At 51.1% G+C, this 24586-nt stretch overlaps 2 protein-coding genes across 4 annotated transcripts; one reads left to right on the forward strand and one right to left on the reverse strand.

The window, feature by feature from the left end:
- The first annotated feature begins 4605 nt into the window (after window positions 1-4605).
- Hsh2d (hematopoietic SH2 domain containing) lies at window positions 4606-14139 on the forward strand. 3 transcript variants are annotated; one of them, XM_028893535.2, is made up of 8 exons: window positions 4606-4802; window positions 6982-7272; window positions 7392-7511; window positions 7813-7959; window positions 9260-9349; window positions 10230-10395; window positions 10796-10921; window positions 12560-14139. In XM_028893535.2, the coding sequence occupies exons 4-8, from the start codon at window positions 7835-7837 to the stop codon at window positions 13067-13069; spliced, it is 1017 nt and encodes a 338-aa protein (XP_028749368.1). In that variant the 5' UTR covers window positions 4606-4802; window positions 6982-7272; window positions 7392-7511; window positions 7813-7834; the 3' UTR covers window positions 13070-14139. The 3 variants fall into 3 exon arrangements, with proteins under 3 accessions (XP_028749368.1, XP_028749367.1, XP_037067692.1); XM_028893534.2 differs by lacking the exon at window positions 6982-7272; XM_037211797.1 differs by lacking the exon at window positions 6982-7272 and having other exon boundaries at window positions 7415-7511.
- Window positions 14140-14970: 831 nt separating this feature from the next.
- On the reverse strand, window positions 14971-24279 carry Cib3 (calcium and integrin binding family member 3). Its single transcript, XM_037211553.1, has 5 exons — window positions 24031-24279; window positions 23830-23941; window positions 17791-17938; window positions 16084-16279; window positions 14971-14992 (listed from the first exon to the last, which is right to left on the reverse strand). Exons 1-5 carry the CDS (start codon window positions 24033-24035, stop codon window positions 14971-14973), a joined length of 483 nt encoding a protein of 160 aa, XP_037067448.1. The 5' UTR covers window positions 24036-24279.
- Window positions 24280-24586: the final 307 nt, after the last annotated feature.

A 24586-nucleotide genomic window follows, 5' to 3' on the forward strand; every position in this document is an offset into this window, starting at 1 on the left:
AACATGCCTTTAATCCCAGCACTCGGGAGGCAGAGTGGGCAGATCGCTGAGTTGAGGCCAGGGCTATACAGAGAAACTGGAGGGGCGGGGGGGGGGGTTAATAGGGTGAGCAAGGGAGCATAAGGAAAGTGGGCAGAAGCTTCCAGAATCCTCTGCCAAAGCAGTCACGTACCATGCACTTCACCCCACATGAACAGACTGCCAGCATGTGAAGGGGTGATCTGCCAGGTAAGGGCAGTGTCTGCACCCGGGTTTCTATGGGGCCACCATGGAGACTCCCATGTGGTGTCAGCAGGACTCCCTCCTCCCAGTGAGCATGTGCATGTGTGTGTGCAGATAGCTGGCACCACACTGAGCCGTCCAGATAAGGGTGTGTTTGGACTTGCTTTTAGTGGTTTTTGACCGAGGGTCATTATGAAGCCCAGGCTGCTCTAGGATTCTGCAGCAGTCCTGACACAGCCTCTGGGTGCTGGGATGACAAGCAGTCTCCACCAAACCCCGCTATCTTTGTTCTGAGCCCTTAATGTGCCGTGGGTAAGAGGAAGCTGCCAGCTCAGATATCTCGGGCTACCATCCCTATGTGTGCCATGGAGGGATCCCAGCTCCCATCTCACAGGACAGTAGGGAGAGCCGGGAAGACAGGTGGGGTGGGGCTGGAAAGAGGAGGTGAGCGATGGCTACAAAGGCACACTAAGCCTTCCTACAGGGGTGAAGAACACTTACTGCCCTTGCAGGGGTCCCTGGTTCTATTTCCACCACCCACCCGGTGGCTCACCACCATCCTTAAGTCCAGCCCCAGAGTACCGATAAACCTGGGCTCTAACACTAGGCACACGTGCACAGACACACATGCTAGCCAAACACCCGCACACATAAAAAGTAACATCCAATACACGTCATAATTGACATCCCTGCAGTATTTTTTTTTTAATATTTATTATGTATAACTCTTCTTCTTGCAGGCCAGGAGAGGGCGCCAGATCTCACTAGAGAGGGTTGGGAGCCACCGTGGTTGCTGGGAGTTAAACTCCAGACCTCTGGAAGAACAGCCAGTGCTCTTAACCACTGAGCCACTCTCCAGCTCAACATCCCTTTAGTATTATCTGGCCCTCAGAAGGAACTCTGCACCTCTGGTCCTGCCAAACGTGTGCGGTCTGGGTTCCACATCAGCATTCACAGAGCAGGGTTCACGGCCAAGGTTTGGTACCCAGAGTCTTCAGGGAATAATAATAGTGTGTCTTTGAGCAGAGAGAGATGCTTTTCAACGTAACAGGAGGATAACAACAACAAAAAGATCCCAAATAAAAATGGCATTAAGGAGCAGAGCATGGGAGCCAAGCTGGTCTTCCCCAGCACTGGAGAAATTAGGACAGGAAGGAGAGGGGTGTGAGGCCAGTGTGGACTATTATGGGGCTGGGGAAGGCTTTTTAATTTTATTTTTCTGTGTTTGTTTTGCCTGAATGTATGTGTGTGCACCACATTCATGCCTGGTGCCCATGGAGGCCAGAAGATGCATCGAATGAATCCCTTGGAGCCAGAGTTACAAGTGAACCACCATGTGGATCCTTGGAACCAAATCCTGGTATTCAAGCAAGGGCAGCCAGTGGTCCTAACTACTGAGGCGTCTCTCCAGGCCTTGGGCAGGTTTTTAACACAATCACAGACTTAAAATATCTTCCCCAAAGTCAAGTTTAGAGTAGGGTTTTTTCTTTTTTTTTTTTTTTTTTTAAGATTTATTTATTTATTATGTATACAGTGTTCTGCCTACAGGCCAGAAGAGGGCGCCAGATCTCATTACGGATGTTTGTGAGCCACCATGTGGTTGCTGGGAATTGAACTCAGGACCTCTGGAAGAGCAGCCAGTGTGCCCTTAACCGCTAAGGCATCTCTCCAGCCCTAGAGTATGTTTTATCGCTCAGTCCCCGTGAGCAGGCACTACTTCCTGTTGCCCCCCTTGTGAGCTGCCCCGGGTAGCTGTCTTCTGTCTGCGTTTGCCTGCTCTGGCTGTCTGCCAATGGTAATGACACACACCCTTCTGTGCTGGCCGCTGTTGCTCAGCAACAGCTTCTGGTGTTTTGTTTTGTTGAGACAGGGTCTCATTGTGTAGCCCTAGCTAGCCTGTTCTTGATATGTAGACCAGGCTGGCCTTGGATTAACTGAGGTCTACCCCCTTCTGCTTCCCAAGGGCTGCCATTCAAGGCGAGGGCCATCATACCCAGCAGCAGCAAGTTATTAGTTTATACAAGTTATAGCCTGCGGCAGAACTTCCCTCTTTCCAATGTGTGGTGCCGTGTTTTGAGTGTGTCTTCCAAGGTTCCTGGGCTCGCAGCTCAAGCCCAATGTAGTAGTAGATCCTTTTTTTTTTTTTTTAACTTAAAAGATGTATCTTTTTTTCTGTGTGTGTATGTGTTCAGAGGTCAGAGGACAGCGTGTAGGAGTCACTGTGTGATTCCTAGGGACCAAACTCAGGTCCTCATGCTCAGCAGCAAGTGCAGTTACCCCCGAGCCATCCTATCCCCTGCCCACCCTCCCTCTTTTGAGATAGGACACAGCCCAGACTGTATCTAGCTTTCCTCCTGCCTCGGCCTCTCCAAGCACTGGGATGAGAGGTACGCCATCATTTCTTCTGCTTCAACCCTGACATCCAGTACGGCACCTGCACAGAACTCAAGCCCAGCCAATGTTTGTGAAATGAACGAATGAACAAGGGAAGGAGTAGAGCAGATGCCCTAGGCAGAGAGAAGGATAAAATGGCGCCTCTGCCCCTTCCTGTCTGCCCCCTGTCCCGAGTCTGTGGCCCAAACAGATGTGGTTTGGCCGCAGCTACCTACCCTGAGGATTGTCCACTCCAGCTCACCCTATGAGGTCAGGAAAGAAGCTGACAGAGGGAGAGGGACCTCGGGGTCCCCGTTACCTTCCACCAGGCGTCCCTGTCTACACTGCTTTGGTGGCCACCACGGCCCCCTTCCTTCCTCTGGGAGCCGTGTGTCCGTTTGTGAACCACAGACATGGCGGGCGGGGGAATTCTACTTTAACTGCTGACAGGAAGATGTTATCCTGTGGAAGACCGCAGCCCAAGAGCTGAGCTGAAACAGCTCGTGTTCTCTGAGACTGAGCGCCATGCACATAAGAACCGCAAAGACCTGGCTGTCCAGATGACACTACACTGGTCTAGTGCCTTCTGGACTCTTCTGTCCTTCACCATGGAAGCTGGGGACCAGGCCAGAGCAAGCAAGTGTGAGGAGGATCAGAGAGGTCAAGGGAGTTGGCCCAGCCAGTGAAGTCAGAGCCCGTCTCACCTGGAGCCAAGTCAGAAGGCACCAAATTAAGTCGTAATAATCGCCCGGATGAAGTGACTCAGCTGAGCCCCTGGGCCCTTTGCTTGAGTGGGTCTATCATGGGGCCAACCCTGGTCTCCTTCTCTGTTTTCCTTTGTCAGCCCAAAGACTCTCAAGCCCACAGCACCCTGGGAAGAGCGGTGTGCGCGTGTGCGTGTGTGTGAGTGTGAAAGGCTCCCAGCTCCATCCTAGAAGGTGTCAACTTCCCGATGCCCTGGAGAGGAGGAAGTAATAGCTTTGTCACTTGGTGTGGAGCCAAGAGAGGCCGAGGCAGGCTGTTCACAGCCAAGTCAGCTTTGCCTGTTGGGCACAGGGAGACATCACCCAGGACCCAGGGTATGCACAGGAGTCCCCATACAATGTTTTAGTCCATTTTAAAATCAAAAGTCAGGCATGGACTGGACCTGCAGCTCAGTCAGCAAGGTGCTCGCCTGTGATGATGGAGCGCTGGGTCCCATAGTCACGCCCATGATCCCAGCACCCCAGAGGCGGAAGCAACAAGAGCAAGGCTTCGCAGCAGCCTCAGCCTCAGTATAGTGGGTTCCAGGCCAGCCAGGGCTCCATGAGACCCTGTCTTAGAAAAACAAACAAAGTAAAATAAATGGACATTCTGGTTTTGTTTTCTTGCTTTGGTTTTGTTTGGATGTTGAGTTGAGTCTCCCTATGTATCCCAGGCTAGCCTGGAACCCCAAATCCTCCTGCCTCAGGCCTCTAAATGCTGGGACTATAAACCTGAGCCATCACGCTTTTATGTTGGTCTGGAGGCAACACAGAATGTCATTTCAAGAGTGTTTTTGCAAAGGAAGGCAAGACAGAGCTGTGTGTGCAGTCTGTCCTTCAATGGCTCTCCAACCTCAGGGCCTTTGCACATGCTGTTCTCTGTCTACACACTCTTCCTGCACCCGGTACCCACCGAGCAGTCTACTTGCCTGCCCCCTTTCACTTTCTGACTACCACACACCCATTTCCTGACAGACAACTGCCTCGGGGCTGCAATAAGGGCAGGAAACGCAGCTCCGTTGGCAGAGTGCATGTCTAGCAAGCATGAAGTTCTGGGTTCCATCGCCAGCACTGCATAATCATGGCATGATGGTACAGGCCTGCCAGCACTCAGGAGGTGGAGGCAGGAGGATCGGAGTTCAAGGGCACCTTCAGCTACACAGGAAATTCCAGGCTAGCCTGGGCTACATGAGACTGTGTCTCAAAAGGGAAGGAGGGGCTGCAGCTGTCTCTGGGGATCCATGGAGCTGGCAGCAAATAGCTACTGAGCAAACACTTGGCAGGAGCCAGTATCAGCTACAGATACAAGCCCTGAGCTTGGTCCCGCCCTTGTTCACCTGCTGGAGGAAACAGGAACTGCCTGGGGCTGCCCGCCCTGCCCCTCTGACGTGCAGACCCTGAAGCGAAACTCAGGCTTCAGCGGCAGCTCAAGAGCCCCGAGGAACACAGCCCAGGCTCTCCAAGGTATGTGTCCTACATCCTGAACTCCACATCTGGAATCCTGGCATCGCTGCATCCCTACATTCCCCAACTGCAGAGCCTCTGCGGCTCCAGCTCAGGGTGGAGAGGACCTGGGAGATAAGGAAAAGGCTTACCAGGGAAGGGGACCGCGTGCAAGCTCTGTCATGGTTCTCCACACCTGCCATTCCAGCTCTGTGGTGGCCAAGGCAGGCTAGACCATGAGTTTGAGGCTGACTTCAGCTACCTAGTGAGACCTGTTTCAAAGAAACCAACGACCCACTAGCCCTGTGTCCTAAGGAAGCAATGAGGGTAAGACAGAGAGAGATAAAGTCCCTCCAGCTCCTTGGGATCCAGCTGGAGCCAGCAGAGGAAGGAACAATGGGGAATCTCAAGGGGAGGGAACATTGCCCCGATTTTTGTAGGCGAGGGAGGCAGGAAGGCTGGCTGGAGGAAAGGACATGTGCATTGGGTCTTGAAAGAAGTGTAACAGTGCTCTGAGGTGAAAAGAGAATTCTGTGCCAGCTTGTGACTGGGTTCAGCTGTATTTTATACAGAGGCAGATGCAGAGTCCCTTCATGACGGGATACGTTCTGGGAGATGCCTTGGTAGGTGATTTTGTCACAGCGTGTACTTCCACAGCCTGGACAGGGTTGCCTGCTGCACCCCTGGGGACCGGGACTCCAATCTGCATGAATACTGTCAGAACTGGAGCACCACGGAGGTGTCTGTGCCTGCATGGTGAATAATGAAATAAGAAAGGGGAAGTAAAGGAAAGGGCTGACAAGGTGGCTCAGTCGATAAAGCATTTGGCGGAGGGTCGTGAGGACCTGAGCGCAGATCCCCAGAACCCAAGTCAAGTCTGGCAGGCAATCCACGGCCACCTGTCATCCCGGAGGCGTGTGGGAGGCGGAGGCAGGAGAGCCCCAGGGCAGCTGGCTAGTCGGACTCACCGAAGCTGCCGGCTCCAGCTTATTCAGAGACTGCTTCAATACGTAAGGGGGAGAGGGAATGAAGAAGACACTTGATGTCAATTTCAGGCCTACATACACCCGCACACGTGCGTGTCTGTACACTTGGACACACACACACACTGATTTTTTTTTTTTTTTTTTTTTTTTGGTTTTTCAAGACAGAGTTTCTATAACAGTCCTAGCTGTCCTGGATCTCGCTCTGTAGCCCAGGCTGGCCTCAAACTCACAGAGATCCACCTGCCTCTGCCTCCCGAGTGCTGTGATTAAAGGCGTGCACCACTACCGCCCGGCTACACTAAAAATTTTTAAATATCAGAATGAGTTTGGAGAGAAGGGTAAACGGTTAAGAGTGCACACTGCTCCTGCAGAGGGTCTGAGTTCAGTTCCCAGCACCTGCACTGGGAGGCTCACAACCACCTGTAAATCTACCTCCAGGGATCTAGTGCTGCCTTCCGGCCTCCAGTGGTACCTGCACACACATGGCTGATAAACATTTACAGAGAGAGAGAGAGAGAGAGAGAGAGAGAGAAGCACACACACATAAATAAAAATAAAAACCTTTTAAAAATAAATAAGTAATAAAATAAATAAAAACCAGGGAATGGGAGAGCTTCAGCTCCACTATTATTATTTTCAAGGGTGGTCTATAAACCCCTGATCCTTCTGTCTCCACCTTGTAAGTACTGAAATGGCAGATGTACACCACCACATTCGGCCTTTTGTTTTTAATCCAGGGTCTCCCAGCATCGTCCTGGTAGCTTTGAGCTCATGGTAGACCTGCCGCAGCCTCCCAAGTGCAGGGATTATGGGTATGTGGCAGTAGCCTGGGGTCCTGGCACAGTGTAACCTGGGTTAAATTAAATAGAGCAGGCCTGTCATCCCAGCACTTGGGACAGGGAGGTGAGACAATCAGGAGTTCAGGGTTATCCTTAGCTACACCAAGGCCAGCCTGGTCTACATAACTCTCTCTCAAAAAATAAAAATAAAACAGAAAAGAAAGAGGCCGCCTCTCACCTTTCCATATATACAGGTGTGTAAGCAATCTATAGAATGTATAATGTGTTGACTATATAGTACTTTGTCCCAGCCATCCCCTTCCAAAGACGTCACCTAACCACAGAAGTTAAGGCCCCGAGCAGTTAAGTTTGTGACTTCACACAGCAGGGATGTAGGGTAGAATTTGAACCCAGATAATCTGCCTCTAATTCCAGATGCTTTGATGCCTGTGATCCCAGGCCTCATCCTGGGGAGACCCCAGCCTGGAAGAGACAGTTCACCTCCATGGAACCCCTGCTGAGAGAGAGGGAACAGGAAATGGAGGCAGAGACAGTGTGCAGCTCGGTTATCAAGTGTTCATTAATGGATTGGTTAATGACTTTCCTCGGAGTGCCTTTGGGCCACACCTGAGGGAATGAGTTTGTTGTCTGGGAAGAAAGGCAGCACAGCCACCCTGTGTCAACTGGCCCCTCCCTGTGGGAGCAGCCCATCAGCCAGGGCTGGAGGTGGGGACTGTACACAGAGCTCAGGTCTCGGGACTGAATGAAGAGTGATTGAGGCCCCGGGGCAGAGCTTCTTGCTGGTTTTCCTTCAGGTTAACACTTAAGACCGTTTTGCATTTCAGGACCATGTCCTTTATGTCCTCAGCCCACAAAGCCCTGCGGTACCCTGAGTGTAAATCAACCAACATGAGTGTGAATTAACAGCACACAGGAGGAGCTGTCTGTCACCTAAGGAGGGAGAGGTAGGAGGGTTGGGGGTTCAAGGCCATCCTTGTCTACATGGTTCGTTTCAGGCTAGCTTGTCTCATTGACCAAACCAAGAGCCCCCTTAGTCCATAAAATGCTTGCTGTGTGAGCATTAAGAATTCAGATTTGCCTTCCAGCAGGCACGGAGACAACAGAGAAAAACAAAGGCCCAGCACGGGGTGGGGGTGGGGGGTATGGGAGGACCCCTGGGATTCTGTGACCAGCCCCAGCTTTAGTGACAGACCCTTTCTCAGAATATAAGGTGAGGTATGAAGAACCTTTCCCTCCTCCCCCAAGGTGACCGCCTTCCTTGGATGCCATGGCAGAAGCCGGGAAGCTGCCCCCACCACTGCCCCCTCGGCTGGACTGGTTTGTGCACACCCAAGCAGACCCACTGGTCCAATACGGGATCCCGGAGTGGTTCCACGGCACCATCTCTCGAGAGTAAGGACGTAATGATAACCCCCATCCTGCCATATGCTCCTTCTTAGTCGTCACCCCTAACCACAGTGAACATTTGGGGGTATACTCAGGTGGCAAGCCCCCTGTTCACACCATTCTCAGATTAGCTCCCGGCCATGGGAACAGATAAGGTTAGACACCTGCCTGAGGTCACACAGCAGATGCATAGCACAGCTGGGCTCTAGACTTAGTGCATCAGACGGATCATAGCCCCGGCTTTTTCACCTGGGGTACTGTGCTCCACCTAAGAGGATTTCAGATCTGGGACAGGCAGGCAGGGGCTGTGGGAGATAGGAGATCTACTTCAGGGTCAACATCAGAGGCCTCCAAGTGTCCACAACCCAGCGCTTCAAACCACCAAGAAAGACAGGGTATTATTTACTTATTCAGAGGCTGTGGCTATGGCTTGATTGGTAAAGTGCTTGTAGCTTAGTTGATAGAGTGCTTGTAACTCAGTTGGTAGAGTGCTTGCCTGGCACACACAAAGCCCTTCAATCTGTTCCCATTCTGCATAAACCAAGCATAATGTCATCCTAGTACTCAGAAGGTGGAGGATCAGGAGTTCAAGTTCATCCTCAGCTGTATAGTGAGTGTGAGGCCAGCCTGAGCTACATGACCTTTCCCCCAAAAGAAAAGAAAGTCAGCCTGACAGTGCAGGCCTGCAAGCTCCAGGGCCTGTCAGGTGTGCCCGGGTCAGGTCAGGTGTGCCCAGGTCAGGGTCAGGTGTGCCCAGGTCAGGGTCAGGGTTCCCAGGTCAGGGTCAGGGTTCCCAGGTCAGGGTCAAGTATTCCCAGGTCAGGGTCAGGGTTCCCAGGTCAGGGTCAGGTGTTCCCAGGTCAGGGTCAGGGTTCCCAGGTCAGGGTCAGGGTTCCCAGGTCAGGGTCAGGGTTCCCAGGTCAGGGTCAGGTGTGCCCAGGTCAGGGCCAGGTGTGCCCAGGTCAGGGTCAGGGTTCCCAGGTCAGGGTCAGGGTTCCCAGGTCAGGGTCAGGTGTTCCCAGGTCAGGTCAGGGCTTCCAGGTCAGGGTCAGGGTTCCCAGGTCAGGGTCAGGGTTCCCAGGTCAGGGTCAGGTGGGGGTCCAAGGTTGCTCTGTGTGTTGTTCAGAGGGGTGGGGGTGGACAGGCACGCACAGAACACAGAGGTGAGAGACCTGGGCTGCCGTGTGCGATACTAAAAGAGCCCTGTGCATAACCAGAGCCAGATGGAGCCCCGGGTTGCTAACATCCCCTGTGCTGGCCGGCCTCCCTCCTTATCCAGCCATCTCCTTCCTCTGTGCCTCTCCAGAGCTGCTGAGAACCTGCTGGAGTCACAACCCCTGGGGTCCTTTCTCATCCGAGTCAGCCACAGCCATGTGGGCTACACCCTTTCCTACAAGTAAGGCCATGGGGGAGGTTAGGCCCAGGCTTCCCCGAGAGGGACAAAGGCACCTCATGCATAAGGGGCCTGCCCAGTGTGTAGGCCTGGAACACTGGGGCAGCCCTGAGACCTGGGTCTGAGGATCGGGCAGGCAGAGATCTGAGGGTGGCCCCTGCCTCCTTCCACACTTCACCTTCAGATTAGTGACATGAGTCTGGGTCAGGGAAGTCAGGGCTGCAAGCTCCTGGAGCCTCAAAGCCTGATTTTGGCATCTTTGAGCAGTCGCAGGAAAGCCTGCCTTTTTTCCTTCCTTCCTTCCTTCCTTCCTTCCTTCCTTCCTTCCTTCCTTCCTTCCTTCCTTCCTTCCTTCCTCCCTCCCTCCCTCCCTCCCTCCCTCCTCCCTTCCTCCCTCCCTTCCTCCCTCCCTCCCTCCTTCCCTCCCTTCTCTATCCCTGTCTTCCTATTTGGGAGAGGGTTTCATAGCCAGGCGGCCTTGAACTGGCTATGCAGTATGGGGGTGCACATCTGTTAACCCAGCATGGGAATTAACCCATGCAGGGGGATCTGAAATTCAAGGTCCTCCTTGGCTACATAGTAAGTTTAAGTGTAGCCTGGACTCCATGAGATGGTGTCTTTAAAATGAGAAGATTACTATCATTTTGCTACTACTATTTGGTTGAGACTGAGTCTCACCGTGTAGCCCAGGCTGGCTTCCAACCCTCCATCCTTTTCCCCTGGGTCTCCCAACGCAGGGATGACAGGCAGGTACCGCAATTAGCTCGTATCCCCTTATTTCATCCACCCAAGAACTCCTGAGGTGGGCCTTGGAAACCCTGCGTGGTAACTGGGGAAATCTAGGCACAGTGGCTGCATCCCAACCCCAGCAGTGTCTCCGCAGAGCCCAGACCTGCTGCCGTCACTTCATGGTGAAGTTCTCAGACGACGGGACTTTCATCCTTCCTGGGGACCACGTAACGCACGCCTCTCTGGACGCCCTGGTCACTTTCCACCAGCAGAAACCCATTCGGCCATACGGGGAGCTGCTGACGCAAGCCTGCGGGCAGGTGGGAGCGAGGGGACCCCAGTTGGGGGCCCGCGAGTGCCAGAGGCTCCCTAGCATGGAATCCACAGGGGTTCATCTGCAGGAATGATGGCTTTCCTCTGAGGCTGGTGGGCGTGGCTTACCTGATGTGACCTGGGCTCGTTCAGTTAATGAATGATGAGTGTGGCCTAAACCTGCTGTGGGAGGGGCTCTTTCCACCATCTGAGACTTGTGAGCAGGCCTCTTTCATCCGGGCTGATGGGCGTGGCCTAGACGCCGTGGGCGGGGCTCGTCCCCTGAGGCCCGGTGGGCGTGGCCTGGGTTCTGATATCGGCTTTCAGAGGCCTCCAATCCTGGGTTCTCCCCATCCCCGACTTTCCCACTGCTGAGTCTGAGCTCTATGTCTCTTCCACACCTTGCAGAAGGATCCAGCAAACGTGGACTACGAAGATCTCTTCCTGTACTCGAATGCCCTGGCTCAGGATGCTGAAAGCCGAGGGCGTGGCCCCACGGATGTTCAGAGGCCTTCCTCCTGCCCTCCCAGAGAGGTAGGTCCTGGGTGGCACCTCCAGCCTGGATCTGGCAGAGAAGGATGCTAGAGCAGGCCCTTTCTAGAAAGAGTTCTCTTCTGTAGCTGGGTAATTAAAGAAAAAAAAAAAAACAACTTCCCAGTGATTTCTAGACTCGGATTAGATTCCACGTTGCCGTCTCGGGCTGTGTGTTGCTCAGTGGTAGAGCGCTTGTCCGGGTGCCTAAACTCGGGGTTCCATCTCTACCCCATCAGAAGCAACCAGGAACTCTGGAACTTCAGCCCCTCCCCCTGAGCTGCTTCTTGTGTTCAGACCCATCAGCCACCCTGAGAACCTTTGGTGCTGTTCTCCTCCGGGCCCTTCCTCCCGGGACACTTGCCAGGATGCTTCTTTTAGAAGCCATTCAAGGGTCTCCCTCCCTAGTTCCTGGATCTTAAGTTTCCCCACACATATTACCCCGTGTGGTCATTGCAGAGAACCACTTCCGACGTGAGAGGCTTTTGTTTATTCTGGGTGTGTATGTTTTACTTTCTGTTTCTCCCATCAAACCTTGCGGCCCAGGTGGCTGACTCATTCTGCACTGCTGTCCTCACCCCTCCAAGGGGACCTGGCATATTTTTTGTTTGCTTCTGTTGAGACAAGGTCACTCTGTGTAGCCCTGGCTGGCCTCAACTCCCTATGTAGTCCAGGCTGGTTTCAGACTCACAGAGATCCTCCTGCCTCTGCCTCCTGAGTGCTGGGATTAAAGGCGAGCACCACCAGGGGGCTGGAGAGATGGCTCAGAGGTTAAGAGCATTGACTGCTCTTCCAGAGGTCCTGAGTTCAATTCCCAGCACCCACATGGTGGCTCACAGCCATCTGTAATGAGATCTGGTGCCTTCTTATGGTGTGCAGGCAGAACACTGTATACACAATAAATAAATAAATCTTTAAAAAAAAAAAAAAAAAGGCGTGCACCGCCAGGCCCAGCCAGGTCACCATTTGAAGGAGCCAGGCTAATGAATCTTCAGTGTGGATGGGTGAATAAATGATGGATGTGTGTGTTGTGGCTCCTCGAGGCCAGTGGAGCCTTCAGGTTGAGGCCATGTTGTACTCCAGACTTCCTGTGTTGTGGGGAGGTCTGACAGTGGCGGGAATGAAGCGGGCTGGTGTTTTGGACATCTGTTTGGGTGCAAGTCAGAGAAGACATCCTGGAGGCGGTTTCAGGGAGCTGGACACAGAGATTCAGGAAGGGCCTTCCCAGAGTGGGGAGACGTGTGCCAAGGCCCCGGGGCTTGTGTGTCTACAGAACAGTGACAAATGGCAATACATGGACCACTGTGGCTAGGGACCTCAGGGGTACTTAGTGATCCTATCTTCTACCCCCCCCAACGGAGACGGGTGGGGCAAATGCTGACAATAGAAGTGGTCCCCAAAAGCATGCTGGGTAAATTCATTGAGCCACGCCCCCAGCCTAGCTGTAATTTTTTTTTTGAGAAAATTTGCCAAACCTTGAGAGCGGTGGTGAAGCCACACACAGACATGGGCAGGATGGGGCAGTGATCGGGCTTGAGAGGAGCTCCAGTGCCCTGAGGCAAGGTGGTGGGGTTGCCTGGAGCTTTGCCGATCAGCCGGGCCCCAGGCCTCCCCTTCTCTGTTCCCTGTTCCCTGTTCCAGGCTCCTGAAAGGAAGCTTTCTGCAGCAACTGACAGAAAGCTCGCATCCGCCCCCTGCTCCCCAAAAGCACTTTTTGGGGAGGCGGGGCAGAGACTGTGGAAGAACCTGAGGACGCTGCCAGACACCAGCCGGAGGGTAAAGCAGAGGCTCACGTCGCACCTGTCAGCCACGAACCTGCTCGGGGACGTGAGGCGTGTGGCGCAGCATCACAGCACTGTGACTCGAGCGTCCAGCTGGGACAGCGCTCGCCACTCCGCGGACCCCTGTGCAGCCTCCTCTCTCCAAACCCCCTCCGAGCCCCAGGCCTGGAGAGGCGAAGAAGCCACCCTCACAGCCTCTAGGCCTGCCAGCTGGAGGGAGGCGGTCTCAGGGGTCAAGGCCTGGCGTGGAAAGGTGGTGAGGGCCCTGTCGGTCCAGGCACCCAAGCCAGAGCCTGTAGACTTGCCAGAAGCCCAGGACTGGCTACCCGAGGAATACCTCCCACCACCACCTTTCGCCCCTGGGTACTGACAGCGCCCCCCACCCCCACCCCACTATCTTGGGTACCGGCCTCTTCTTTCCAGTCCCCACCCCTGTCCTCACAACCAGAGAGCTGTGTTAAAGAAGTTACGGCTGAATTCTGCAGCTGCCAGCAGAGGGACCTGATTATTCTAATAATAATAATAGAAGTACCTCTTTAGGGACTCAGGTGAGATAAAGGCGTTTGCAGGCAAGCGTGAGTACCGGAGTTCGATCCCCGGTAGTCACATGATGGAGGGTGAGCCCCAACTCCTGAAAGTTGCCCTCCGACCTCCACATACATGTGTTGATATACACACACGGGTAGTAAATATAACTTTAAAAATAATTACCGCAGTGACTTGGTGGGCACAGCACATGCCAGGCCTGTATCCCAACCTCTCTGATCATGGGTTAGCCATCTGTATTCATGGGCTCCACATTTCACATTCAACCACATTAGCCTACTGAGTGAATTCCAGACCAGTGTTAAAAAAAAAAAAATCAGAGCAGGCAAGATGGCTCCAGTCAAGGTACTTGCAGCTAAGCCTGGGGATCTGGGCTTGAGCCCCAGGACCCATGGTGGAAGGAGAGATCCGATTCCTATAAGCTGTCCTCTGACCTCTACACATGTGCCCCGTCCGTGCCAACAAATAATTTTATAAAAAAAAAATTGAAAGGCAACGTGGACAGCCTTTGAGGAACAACAGCCAAAGTTGTCCTCTGGTATCTGCCTGCAAGAGAACACACATGAGCACATGCATCCCTGCTCCCCCCAAAACACAAAGGCATCTGTCAGGGTGGCCGTTGGTAGTGGCCTCTGAAGGCATTCCTACATTAAAGTGCTGTGTGATCTTTGATGAACATAGACCTTTCTGGGCCCATTTCTTCTCTTGGGAGATGGGGAAGACAGCGGTCCCTTCTCAGGAGGAACATATAGAAAAGAGGCAGGGAGGACCTGGGCTTCTATCACCATCATCATCGAGATAGGGTCACATTATGTAGTCCTGGCTGTGCCAGAACTGACAGAGATCCGCCTGCCTCTGCCTCCTGAGTGACAAGATTAAAGTTGTACCACACCAGGCCTGTCCTATTTTCATTTTTATTATTTTTGTTTTGTTTGAGATAATGTCTCTCTGTGTACCCCTAGCTGTCCTGGAACTCACTATGTAGACCAGGCTAGCCTTGAACTCACAGAGATCTGCCTGCCTTTGCCTCCTAAGTGCTAGGATTAATGGTGTGTGCTACCACCAACTGGCTAGAACTATTTTCATTTTTAAATGTGTGTATGTGGGTATGTGTGTGTGCACATAAGTGAAGTTGCCCATGGTGGCCAGAAGGTGGCATCAGGTCTGCTGGAATGGGAGGTTCAAAGCAGTTGAGAGCCACCACCACGTAGCAGCGGGAACCCAACCCAAGGACCAAATCCTCTGCAAGAGCAGCAAGTACTGCTAATAGCTGAGCCATCTCTCCAACCCCAGAGCCTGATGCTTTTAATCACTGGAGTGAGTGGTCTGGGAATTCTGGGTGGCTGGGCCGTGTGGTGGGATAACCACCTAGCAGGCAGGTGGGTGCCCTACACAAAGACCCTGGGACAACCTTGAGCTCCTGGAATTCACAAGACATGGAGGTGTGAAGGAAAAATGAGGCACTCATGGGCTCAAGTTGGCCTCTGGAAAGGAGCTCTGGTGTGGCTTGGACAGCCTTCATATGTTAACTGTGAAGTTCCTGCCCCTCTAGACTTTGAGGTCTAGAAATCAGTTTGTTATATGAATGGAAGATGGCAACTCAGAGTGGGTGTGGCCACACCCAAAGCCACACAGCAAAAAGCAAAGATCCTGAGGCAGGTTTGATTCCTGTTTATTCAGAGAGATCAGAGTCGAGATGGGTGAGGCCTCATCCTCCGGGCACTGTCAGATGCGGATGTGGAAGGTGCTGTGTACAGAAAACAGAGGCATCACTGATAGCTCGAAAATAGATACTGGGTCCCCAATACTCTCTCTTTTAGACCCAGAGGCAAGCAGGGATCCACAGGAATATGGACACCCTAGAAATCACAGACAGTAATTCTCCTGCCCCTATGAGACTTAGACTATAGGTCAACATCAGGGGTCATTCCTCAGGCTTCCACACTATATTTTATAAAATATTTACCTGTTTGTGTGTGCGCGCACACGCGGGGCCAAGGGAGGGCCTGAAGCCCAGAGATCGGGATGTGCTGGGCTCTCTTGCTGCTAGGAGCCCAGACACTAGAGGTGGACGGAGGAGAGTTCTCCAGAGAACATAGCCGGACTACTGCTCATACCCTCAACCTACCTATTCCTTCATTTGTAAGTTACGACATTAAATAAATCTCCTTTTAACTACGTGGAGTGGCCATAATAATTTCACCTATATTGGCACCCAATGTGGGGCACGAACCCACGACCCTGAGATTAAGAGTCTCATGCTCTACCGACTGAGCTAGCCGGGCTCCCAGCAGCAAGAGAGCACAGCACATCCTGATCTTGAATCTTCAGGCCCTCCCTTGGCCCCGCCTTGTGGGCGTGATGGTTACCAAAGCCTCAATGGGAGTCGGAACTTCCAGACCAAAGCTGGAATGGCTACCCACTCCAGAATCTCTGTGAATTCAAGACCTGCCTGGTCTACATAGAGAGTTCCAGGCCAGCTGGGTCTAAATAGTGAGACCTTTTCTGAGAAAAAGTAAACCAAACATAGGAATGGATGGATGTGGCCCTGGCCCACAGTCTACCAACTCTGTGTTAACCATGCACCCACATGCCCCCACCCCCAGCCCTGCAGTTGGGGCGCTGACCCTACCCCAGAATGCTGAGGACAGCTGTGTGGAAAGTTTACAGCCAAACTCTGGCAGTTGATGGAAATACTGCTTATATCCACAGGAGATGCTCACAGCCTCCTGGTTATGGTTCTCAGACAGAGTGGGCTGAAGCCACAGAATCTGGGGAAGTTCCCTGAGGTATCTGATGACACAGTGGGAGTTCCCATCCCTGGGTCTGAACCTGCACCTGAGGAAGTCTGGCGCCCGCAGGATCATGTTTTGGAAGTCCTCCAGGGAAAGCCGCCCATCATGGTCACTGTCTGCTTCATCCAGTACCTTCTCACAGACCAGGGTCACCTCCTCAGCACTCAGTTCCCCACGGGTCAGCCTGGTCACCGTCTGCTCCAGGTCCCACGCGCAGATGTAGTTGTCATTGTTGAAGTCTGTGAGGCCGACAGTAGGGCTGGGGACACCAGGTGGCAGGAGGACATGTCTGTCCCCAGGCTTTGGAATTGCACAGGGATGCCCGGAACTCAAGTGCCAGTTATTGATCACCTACTGATTACCCTAGAGCTTCACACCCTAGGCACTGAGAGCCACCCCAGCCATTGTGACAACTGTTTGTTTTATTTATACAACACCTAATGTATGCCAGGCACCACGATGACTGATTTTCTCTTACTTAAGCAAGCATTTATTGAGTGCCTTCTGTTTGCCAGCCATTGGGATAACTTCATCTATCCATCCAGCCAGTCAACTAATTGAGCACTCACTGTGTGCCAGGCACTCATTCAAGAAATATTTACTAGGTACCTACTATGTGTCATACATGTTAACTTTTTTGGGGGGAGGCATTTATTCACTTAACAAGTATTTGTTAAGTACACACTATGTACCAGGCATCATAATTGCTTTTTATTCATTCACTGACCCATCAAGTATGTATTGAATACCTACTGCTTGCCAGCCTCTGTGGTAGTGATTTGTCATTCATTAACTCCCCCTACACATGCTAAAATAAATAAATAATGTTTTAAGTGTTTAGACCTGCACCTGCCCACGGAGCTGCACACACGTTCCTGATGACTTCCGCGGCAGATGTGGCTGAGGTCAGGGACACCAAGGACATTCCCAGGAGCATAAGTGAATCAGTCAACAGAGGGACCATCACGTATGGGGTCTGTGAGCTGTTGGGGCCTGGGAGAGTTTTATTGGTCCATTTACTGAGCACCTACTGTGTGTTGGATACCTTAGCAACTCTTCTTCATCGACTCACTTGTGAGTATTAAGTGCCTGTTATGGGCCAGGCCATGAGAAAAGTGCTGTTATTCCACATGCCCTTATTCAGAAAATACTGAACACCTATATGCACTCTGAACAGAGACAGATGAGGAATGGCTCAGGGGTGGAGCCCCTGCCTAGAATCCCCAGTGAGGGGCTGGGGGCGTGGTCAGGGTGGAGCCCCGCCTAGAATCCCCAGTGAGGGGTTGGGGGCGTGGCTCAGGGGTGGAGCCCCTGCCTAGAATCCCCAGTGAGGGGCTGGGGGTGTGGCTCAGGGGTGGAGCCCCGCCTAGGATCCCCAGTGAGGGGCTGGGGGCGTGGTCATGGTGGAGCCCCGCCTAGGATCCCCAGTGAGGGGCTGGGGGCGTGGCTCAGGGGTGGAGCCCCGCCTAGAATCCCCCAGTGAGGGGCTGGGGGTGTGGCTGGGGTGGAGCCCTGCCTAGGATTCCCCCAGTGAGGAGCTGTAGATGGTGCTACAAATGTAGCACCCCCAGAGAGCAAATGTCCTGAGGCTGGAAGCATTTGATAAATTCAAGAAATGTGACTTATATAAATAGTGTACAAGGAGGTCTGGGATAGGGTGGAGGCCCTGGCTATGTGGGCATTGGAGTCCCTGGGGAAATGAGCATTATATGGTCTCTGTCTGGTTCCCAGCCCAGGGCCCTGCACGCACCATAAATCTTAAAGGCGTAGTAGGCCTTCAGGTCCCGTGGAGCCATCTCACTCATCACTGAGAACATATCCAAGAAGTTCTCTAAGGTCATGTGACCATCTCCATCTTGAGAGAAGACCTGTGCAATCCTCTGTCGGAAAGGGTTATCCTGGGGACAGGAAGGCAAATGTCTGCTGTATCCTGTGTGTGTGTGTGTGTGTGTGTGTGTGTGTGTGTGTGTGTGTGTGCTCACTCTTTCTCTCATTTTAGTTTTTAAATAATGCTTTACTTATTGTTTGACAATTACATTCACATATGTAATATATTAAAAAAAAAAAAAAAACTAGATTTAGGGCCCGGAGAGATGGCTCAGTGGATAAGAGCTCTGGCTGCTCTTCCAGAGGACCCAGGTTCAGTGTCCAGCACCCACGTGGTGGCTCACACGATCTATAGCTCCAGTTCCTAGGGATCTAACACCCTCTTCCAGCCTCTGAAAACACAAGGCATGCACATGGTGTATAGACATACATGCAGGCAAATCACTCATACACATATCATAAAATATTTTTTAAAACTAAAATATAAAGCTGGGGGTGGTTGGGGATGTAGCTCAGTGGTAGAGCACTTGCCTAGCAAGTACAAGGCCCTGGGTTCAGTCCTCAGCTCCAAGAAAGAAAGGAAGGAAGGAAGAAAGGAAGGAAGGAAGGAAGGAAGGAAGGAAGGAAGGAAGGAAGGAAGGAAGGAAAAAGAAGAAAGAGAGAAAGAGAGAGAGGGAGGGAGGGGGAGAGAGAGAGAGAGAGAGAGAGAGAGAGAGAGAGAGAAAGAAAGAAGAGGAAAGCAAGCAAGTTGGGTGTGATGGTGCACACACTTAATCTCAGTACTCAGGAGACAGACAGGTAGATTTATGTAGTGAGTTTTAGGGCTACATAGATTGTCTCAAAAAGCCAAAAGCAAAATAAAATTAAAAATAAATAAAGGTTTATTTCATTTTAATGGTGTGTGTGTGTGTGTGTGTGTGTGTGTGTGTGTCTGTGTGTGTACGTACATGTGAGTACAGGTGCTTTCTTATATGCCCTCTTGGAGGGAAACATCGTTGTTCTTTGTTGTTGTTTTGAGACAGGGTTTCTCTGTGTAGCCCTGGCTTTCCTGGAACTCACTCTGTAGACCAGGCTGGCCTCCAACTCACAAGATTCTCCTGCCATTGCCTCCCGAGTGCTGGGATTAAAAGTGTGCACTACTACTGCCCAGCAGAGGGAAACTTCTTTTTTTTTTTTTTTTGGTTTTTCGAGACAGGGTTTCTCTGTGTAGCTTTGCACCTTTCCTGGAGCTCACTTGGTAGCCCAGGCTGGCCTCGAACTCACAGAGATCCGCCTGACTCTGCCTCCCGAGTGCTGGGATTAAAGGCGTGCGCCACCACCGCCCGGCCGGAGGGAAACTTCTTAAGGCACAGATGTAAAAAGGGAGGAGAAATACAAGATGCTCTAGGACTGTGGTTCTCAGCCTTCGCAATGCTGTGACCCTTTGACACAGTTCTTTATGTTGTAGTGACCCCCCAACCATAAAATTATTTTCATTGCTACTTCATAACTGTAATTTTAATACTATTATGAATCATAATGTAAACATCTGTGTTTCCCAATGGTCTTAGGCAACCCCTGTGAAAGAGTCATTTGATCCCCAAAGGAATCACAACCCACAGGTTGAGAACCACTGGTTAAGGGGAAGAGAAACACTCCATCCTGCAGGGTAGTCCATTAATACCTGAAGCACACAAAGTAGGCTCAGGAAGTCCCTGAAACTAACTAGATTCACTAGTCCTTTCCTCTCCAAGAGCTTATATGTTCTAAGGACTGCTGAAGGATGCTCTCAGACAAGCTGGGCCACTTAAAAGAGGCTCAGACATGAAGAGGTTTAGGCCAACTGAGTCACTTGGAAGGGACACTCTCCAACCTGCTGAGCCACCTGCAGGCTGTGCAGTGTGTTCCAGGATGCCAGCTCTGTGAGATGTCACTTGTGCTGGCGTGGGCTTTGGTGATGCGGCTGTCTGTGAGTCATTTCTGCTCCTGAGAGCAACCTGATGGTTTGAATAAGAACGGCCCCCATAGGCTCATGTATTTGAATTCTTAGTCATCAGGGAGTGGAACTACTTGAGAAGAATTATTAGAAGGTGTGGCCTTGTTGGAGGAGATGTGGAGGAAGTGTGTCACATGAGGTGACCTTTGCGGTTCAAAGGACCAAGCCAGGCCCAATAGCTCTCCTAGCTGCCTGTGGATTGGGATGTAGAACTCTCAGTGACTTCTCCAACACCATGTCTGCCTGTGTGCCACCTTGATTCCTGCCATGACAATATGGACTAAATCTCTGAAACTGTAAGCAAGCCCCGATGAGAGTTGCTGTGGTCACCGGGTGGTGGCGGTGCATGTCTTCAATCCCAGCACTTGGGAGGCAGAGTCAAGTGGATCTCTGTGAGTTCAAGGCCAGCCTGGTCTACAGAGCAAGATCCAGGACAGGCCCAGCCGGGCGGTGGTGGCGCACAGCTTTAATCCCAGCACTCGGGAGGCAGAGGCAGGCAGATCTCTGTGAGTTCGAGGCCAGCCTGGGCTACAGAGCGAGTTCCAGGGCAGCCAAGGCTACACAGAGAAACCCTGTTTCAAAAAAAAAAAAAAAAAAAAAGGAGCTGCTGTGGTCATAGTGTCCCTTCACATCAATAGAAGAGTGGCCAAGACAGAACCCCAATAAAACCCATTGGTTCACCAAGGTTGGCTCTGGGAATATCTGTGCTTTGGCCTGTCATCTGGGTGAGTAGATGTCTATTCATGTTTCCTCAGGACTGGTGCCACACATCACCTCTGAGTGACACCACAAGACAGTATCAGATCCCCTGGAGCTGGAGTTACAAGTGGTTCTTTCCACACATACACACATTCCCCGACACACACACATACACACACACACACACTCCCCATACATACTCCCCTGACACACACATCATCTCCATACACTGTGGTGGTATTGTGTTCCCCAAAATATTGTGTACTCTAATAAATTTATCTGGGGTCAGAGAACAGACAGCCACTAGATACAAAGGCTAGAAAATGGTGGCACTCACACCTTTAATCCTAGCATTCCAGAGATAGAAATCCCTCTGGATCTCTGTGAGTTCAAGGCCACATTGGAAATAGCCAAGCATGGTGACACGCCTTTAATCCCAGAAAGCCAGCCTTTAATCCCAGGGAGTGGTGGTAGAAAGCAAAAAGATATATAAGGCGTGAGGACCAGAAACTAGAGGCATTTGGCTGGTTAAGCATTTGGCTGGTTAAACAAGTGGCCTGGTTAAGCTTCAGGCTTTTGAGCAGTAATTCAGCTGAGACCAATTCTGGATGAGGACTCAGAGGCCTCCAGTCAGAGGAAACAGGACCAACTGAGGAACTGGCAAGGTGAGATAGCTGTGGCTTGTTCTGTCTCTCTGATCTACCAGCATTGACCCCAATAACTGGCCTCAGGTTTGATTTTATTAATAAGACCTTTTAAGATTCCTGCTACATCTGGCGCCCAACGTTCGTGTTACGAATTCATGAAAAAGCTGTTTGCCTGTGGCCTTGTGAGCCCCAGCTCAGGCCCAAGCTACACTCAGGCGGTTGTGGTGGCGCACACCGGTAGGATTTGCTGAAGGAGACAGAGGCAGTAGGATCCCGAGTTTGAGGCCAGCCTAGGAGGCTTGGGAGCAGCTTTGGCCTGGACTGAGCCACAAACAGTGGTGGGACCATGGAAGCAGTGGCTACTGCTCCACGTTGCCAGCTCCTTCTCATCGTGTTGGTGACTACGGTGATGCTGCTACCTGGGACGAAGGGTTTACTGCTGCTGGTTCAGAGAATTGCCAGGACCATCGTGTTACAAGAAAGCATCGGCAAAGGTCAGTTTGGAAAAGTTTGGCAAGACAAATGGTGCGGAGAAATTGTTGTGAAGATTTTCTGTTCTAGGGAAGAATGTTCATGGTTCCGAGAGACAGACATTTATCGGACTATGATTGCTCCAAACCACAGAGGAGGCAAAAAAAAAAAAAGTCTGCAGGAAACCATGACCATGCCTAACAGTGACTTTGAAATCTTCAAAAAGATGACAGGATCCTACAACGATGATTCCACATGGACTATGATAAAGCCATTAAGCTGATTAACACCACGGAAAGATCTGCTTTGGACTACAAACTGCTTAGGACAATTTTGAGATGGCTAGCTGAGATGATCCAGCCTGACAGACTACTTGAACAAAGACTTGAAACAAGCCCTGAGCTTTCCTATTATGCAGAGACTGGACAAACGATACAGGACTTGATGATTAACCCCAAAATTTTCTTTTCAAGATTCCCTAAAGATATCTTCACCCCTAGAAAGCAAAAAGAAAAAGAGAATATAGATATGAGATAGATCATCGAATCTACTCTGAGAAAAAAGATAAAGAAATAATAGGATAAATAGGTAGATCATTGAATCTACACTGAAGAAAAAGGGGAAGATATAAAAATGACAAAAGGTAGACTAATGAATCTATTATGAAAAGAAAAAAGAGAAAATATGGATATGATAAGGTAAAAAGGGAGATTATGGAATCTACTTTTAAAAAGGAACTACTTGTTTTAAGTAAGTAATGAAAATTTTTTGGTCTGAGTTTATCAGATGTTACTGGACTGGACATTGTTAATATATATAATGGAGTTTTTTGTCTGGATCTGTCAAATGTTAATGGACTAGACATTGTTAATGTAATCTTGACTGTATATTGCATATACTTATTGAAGATAGTTTTTCTTGTATTAGTTATAAGCTTTTTAAATTTTAGACAAAAAGAGAGGAAATGTGGTGGTATTGTGTTCCCCAAAATATTGTGTACTCTAATAAATTTATCTGGGGTCAGAGAACAGACAGCCACTAGATACAAAGGCTAGAAAATGGTGGCACTCACACCTTTAATCCTAGCATTCCAGAGATAGAAATCCCTCTGGATCTCTGTGAGTTCAAGGCCACATTGGAAATAGCCAAGCATGGTGACACGCCTTTAATCCCAGAAAGCCAGCCTTTAATCCCAGGGAGTGGTGGTAGAAAGCAAAAAGATATATAAGGCGTGAGGACCAGAAACTAGAGGCATTTGGCTGGTTAAGCATTTGGCTGGTTAAACAAGTGGCCTGGTTAAGCTTCAGGCTTTTGAGCAGTAATTCAGCTGAGACCAATTCTGGATGAGGACTCAGAGGCCTCCAGTCAGAGGAAACAGGACCAACTGAGGAACTGGCAAGGTGAGATAGCTGTGGCTTGTTCTGTCTCTCTGATCTACCAGCATTGACCCCAATAACTGGCCTCAGGTTTGATTTTATTAATAAGACCTTTTAAGATTCCTGCTACAATACACACACACTGCCCCTCCACACAGATCTCTCACACACTGGTACACCATCACCACCACGCAAACACATCCCTCTTCCACACACACATCTTTCCATACACATGCGCACACACACACACACACACACACACACACATTTTGCCCATACATACACACATTCCCCTCACACACATCCCCCCACATTCCCCTCACACACATCCCCCCACATTCCCCTCACACACATCCCCCTACATTCCCCTCACACAATCCCCCCACATCCCCCTCACACACATCCCTCTCACATGCATACACACCCCTCTTATTCTGCCACACCTTTGGATGTCTCCTTCCCAACTCATGACTAAGCCCTTTGTCTTTCTGATTTCTTCCTTCCTTGCTTTTTTTTCCTTTTCCTTTTCCTATTTATTTATTTATTTATTTAGAGGTAGGAGCTCACTGTGTGGGTGACCTGGAACTTGCAATGTATCCCAGACCAGCCTTGAACTCACAGAGACCTGCTTGCCTCTCCAGGAGATGTGTTTCAACCTTGCTTCTCTTGTAGCAGCTGTGTCTCTTGGAGCCCCAGTTTTCTTTTCTGCGAAAGGGGGACACCAGCAGCTTCCACCTCATAGGAACACGATGTCTGCATTCCGTTTCCCCTCTGTCCCCACAGCCCAGCCATACCTTCAGCTCTGGCATGCTGCCAATCAGCTCGTAGGGCACCTTCACCTCAGGACAGGTGGTATAGTCAAGGGGCACCAACTGGGGGGCCAGGTCCTGGTAGCGATAGAAGAGCCTGGTGTGGGGAGGGAGAAGTCAGGGAAGGCTGGGAGCCAAGAGGCAGAAGGGACTTGTCCCTCGTCTTACCCACCGGCAGTTACTCACTCCATAAGGAAGGACGCTGGGTCCCCAGAGCCTCAGGCCAGAGTCTGACCCTGGAGCACACAGAACCAGAAATAGGCACCTGTCTCCCTCCCTGGACAAGGCCAGGGTGCAGAGGGGAAGTAGAAACAAGGTAAGGAGGAAGTAGGGCTTCCTGGAGGAGGAGGCATTGGTGTTGGGCTTACAAGTAGGAATAGGAGTTGACCCGGATGATGGAATTAGAAGAAGGAGGCGCTAATGACTGATCCATCATTCCATAGCCAGTATTTGAGGGACCTGGCTATATGACCTATACGATTCATTATTACATCAGCAGGATCCTGTCTCTACTGACCCCTCCACCCAAGTCTCAGACTTTCTTCACTCTCTCCACACTAGGAGGCAGGTTTCCCCAATGGGACAGGGCACAAACAGCTAATGTTCAGACCAGACCATTTTTGGGGGGGTCTCCATAGATAGCCTAGGCTATCTCACGCTCATCCTGCTTCAGCTCCCCAAGAGTGGGGATGGCAGGCTTGTGCTACCACTTCTGGTTGGATTTTTTAAAAAGGGAGTCTAC

This window comes from Peromyscus leucopus, chromosome 17, assembly GCF_004664715.2.
Source record: "Peromyscus leucopus breed LL Stock chromosome 17, UCI_PerLeu_2.1, whole genome shotgun sequence".
NCBI lineage: Eukaryota > Metazoa > Chordata > Mammalia > Rodentia > Cricetidae > Peromyscus > Peromyscus leucopus.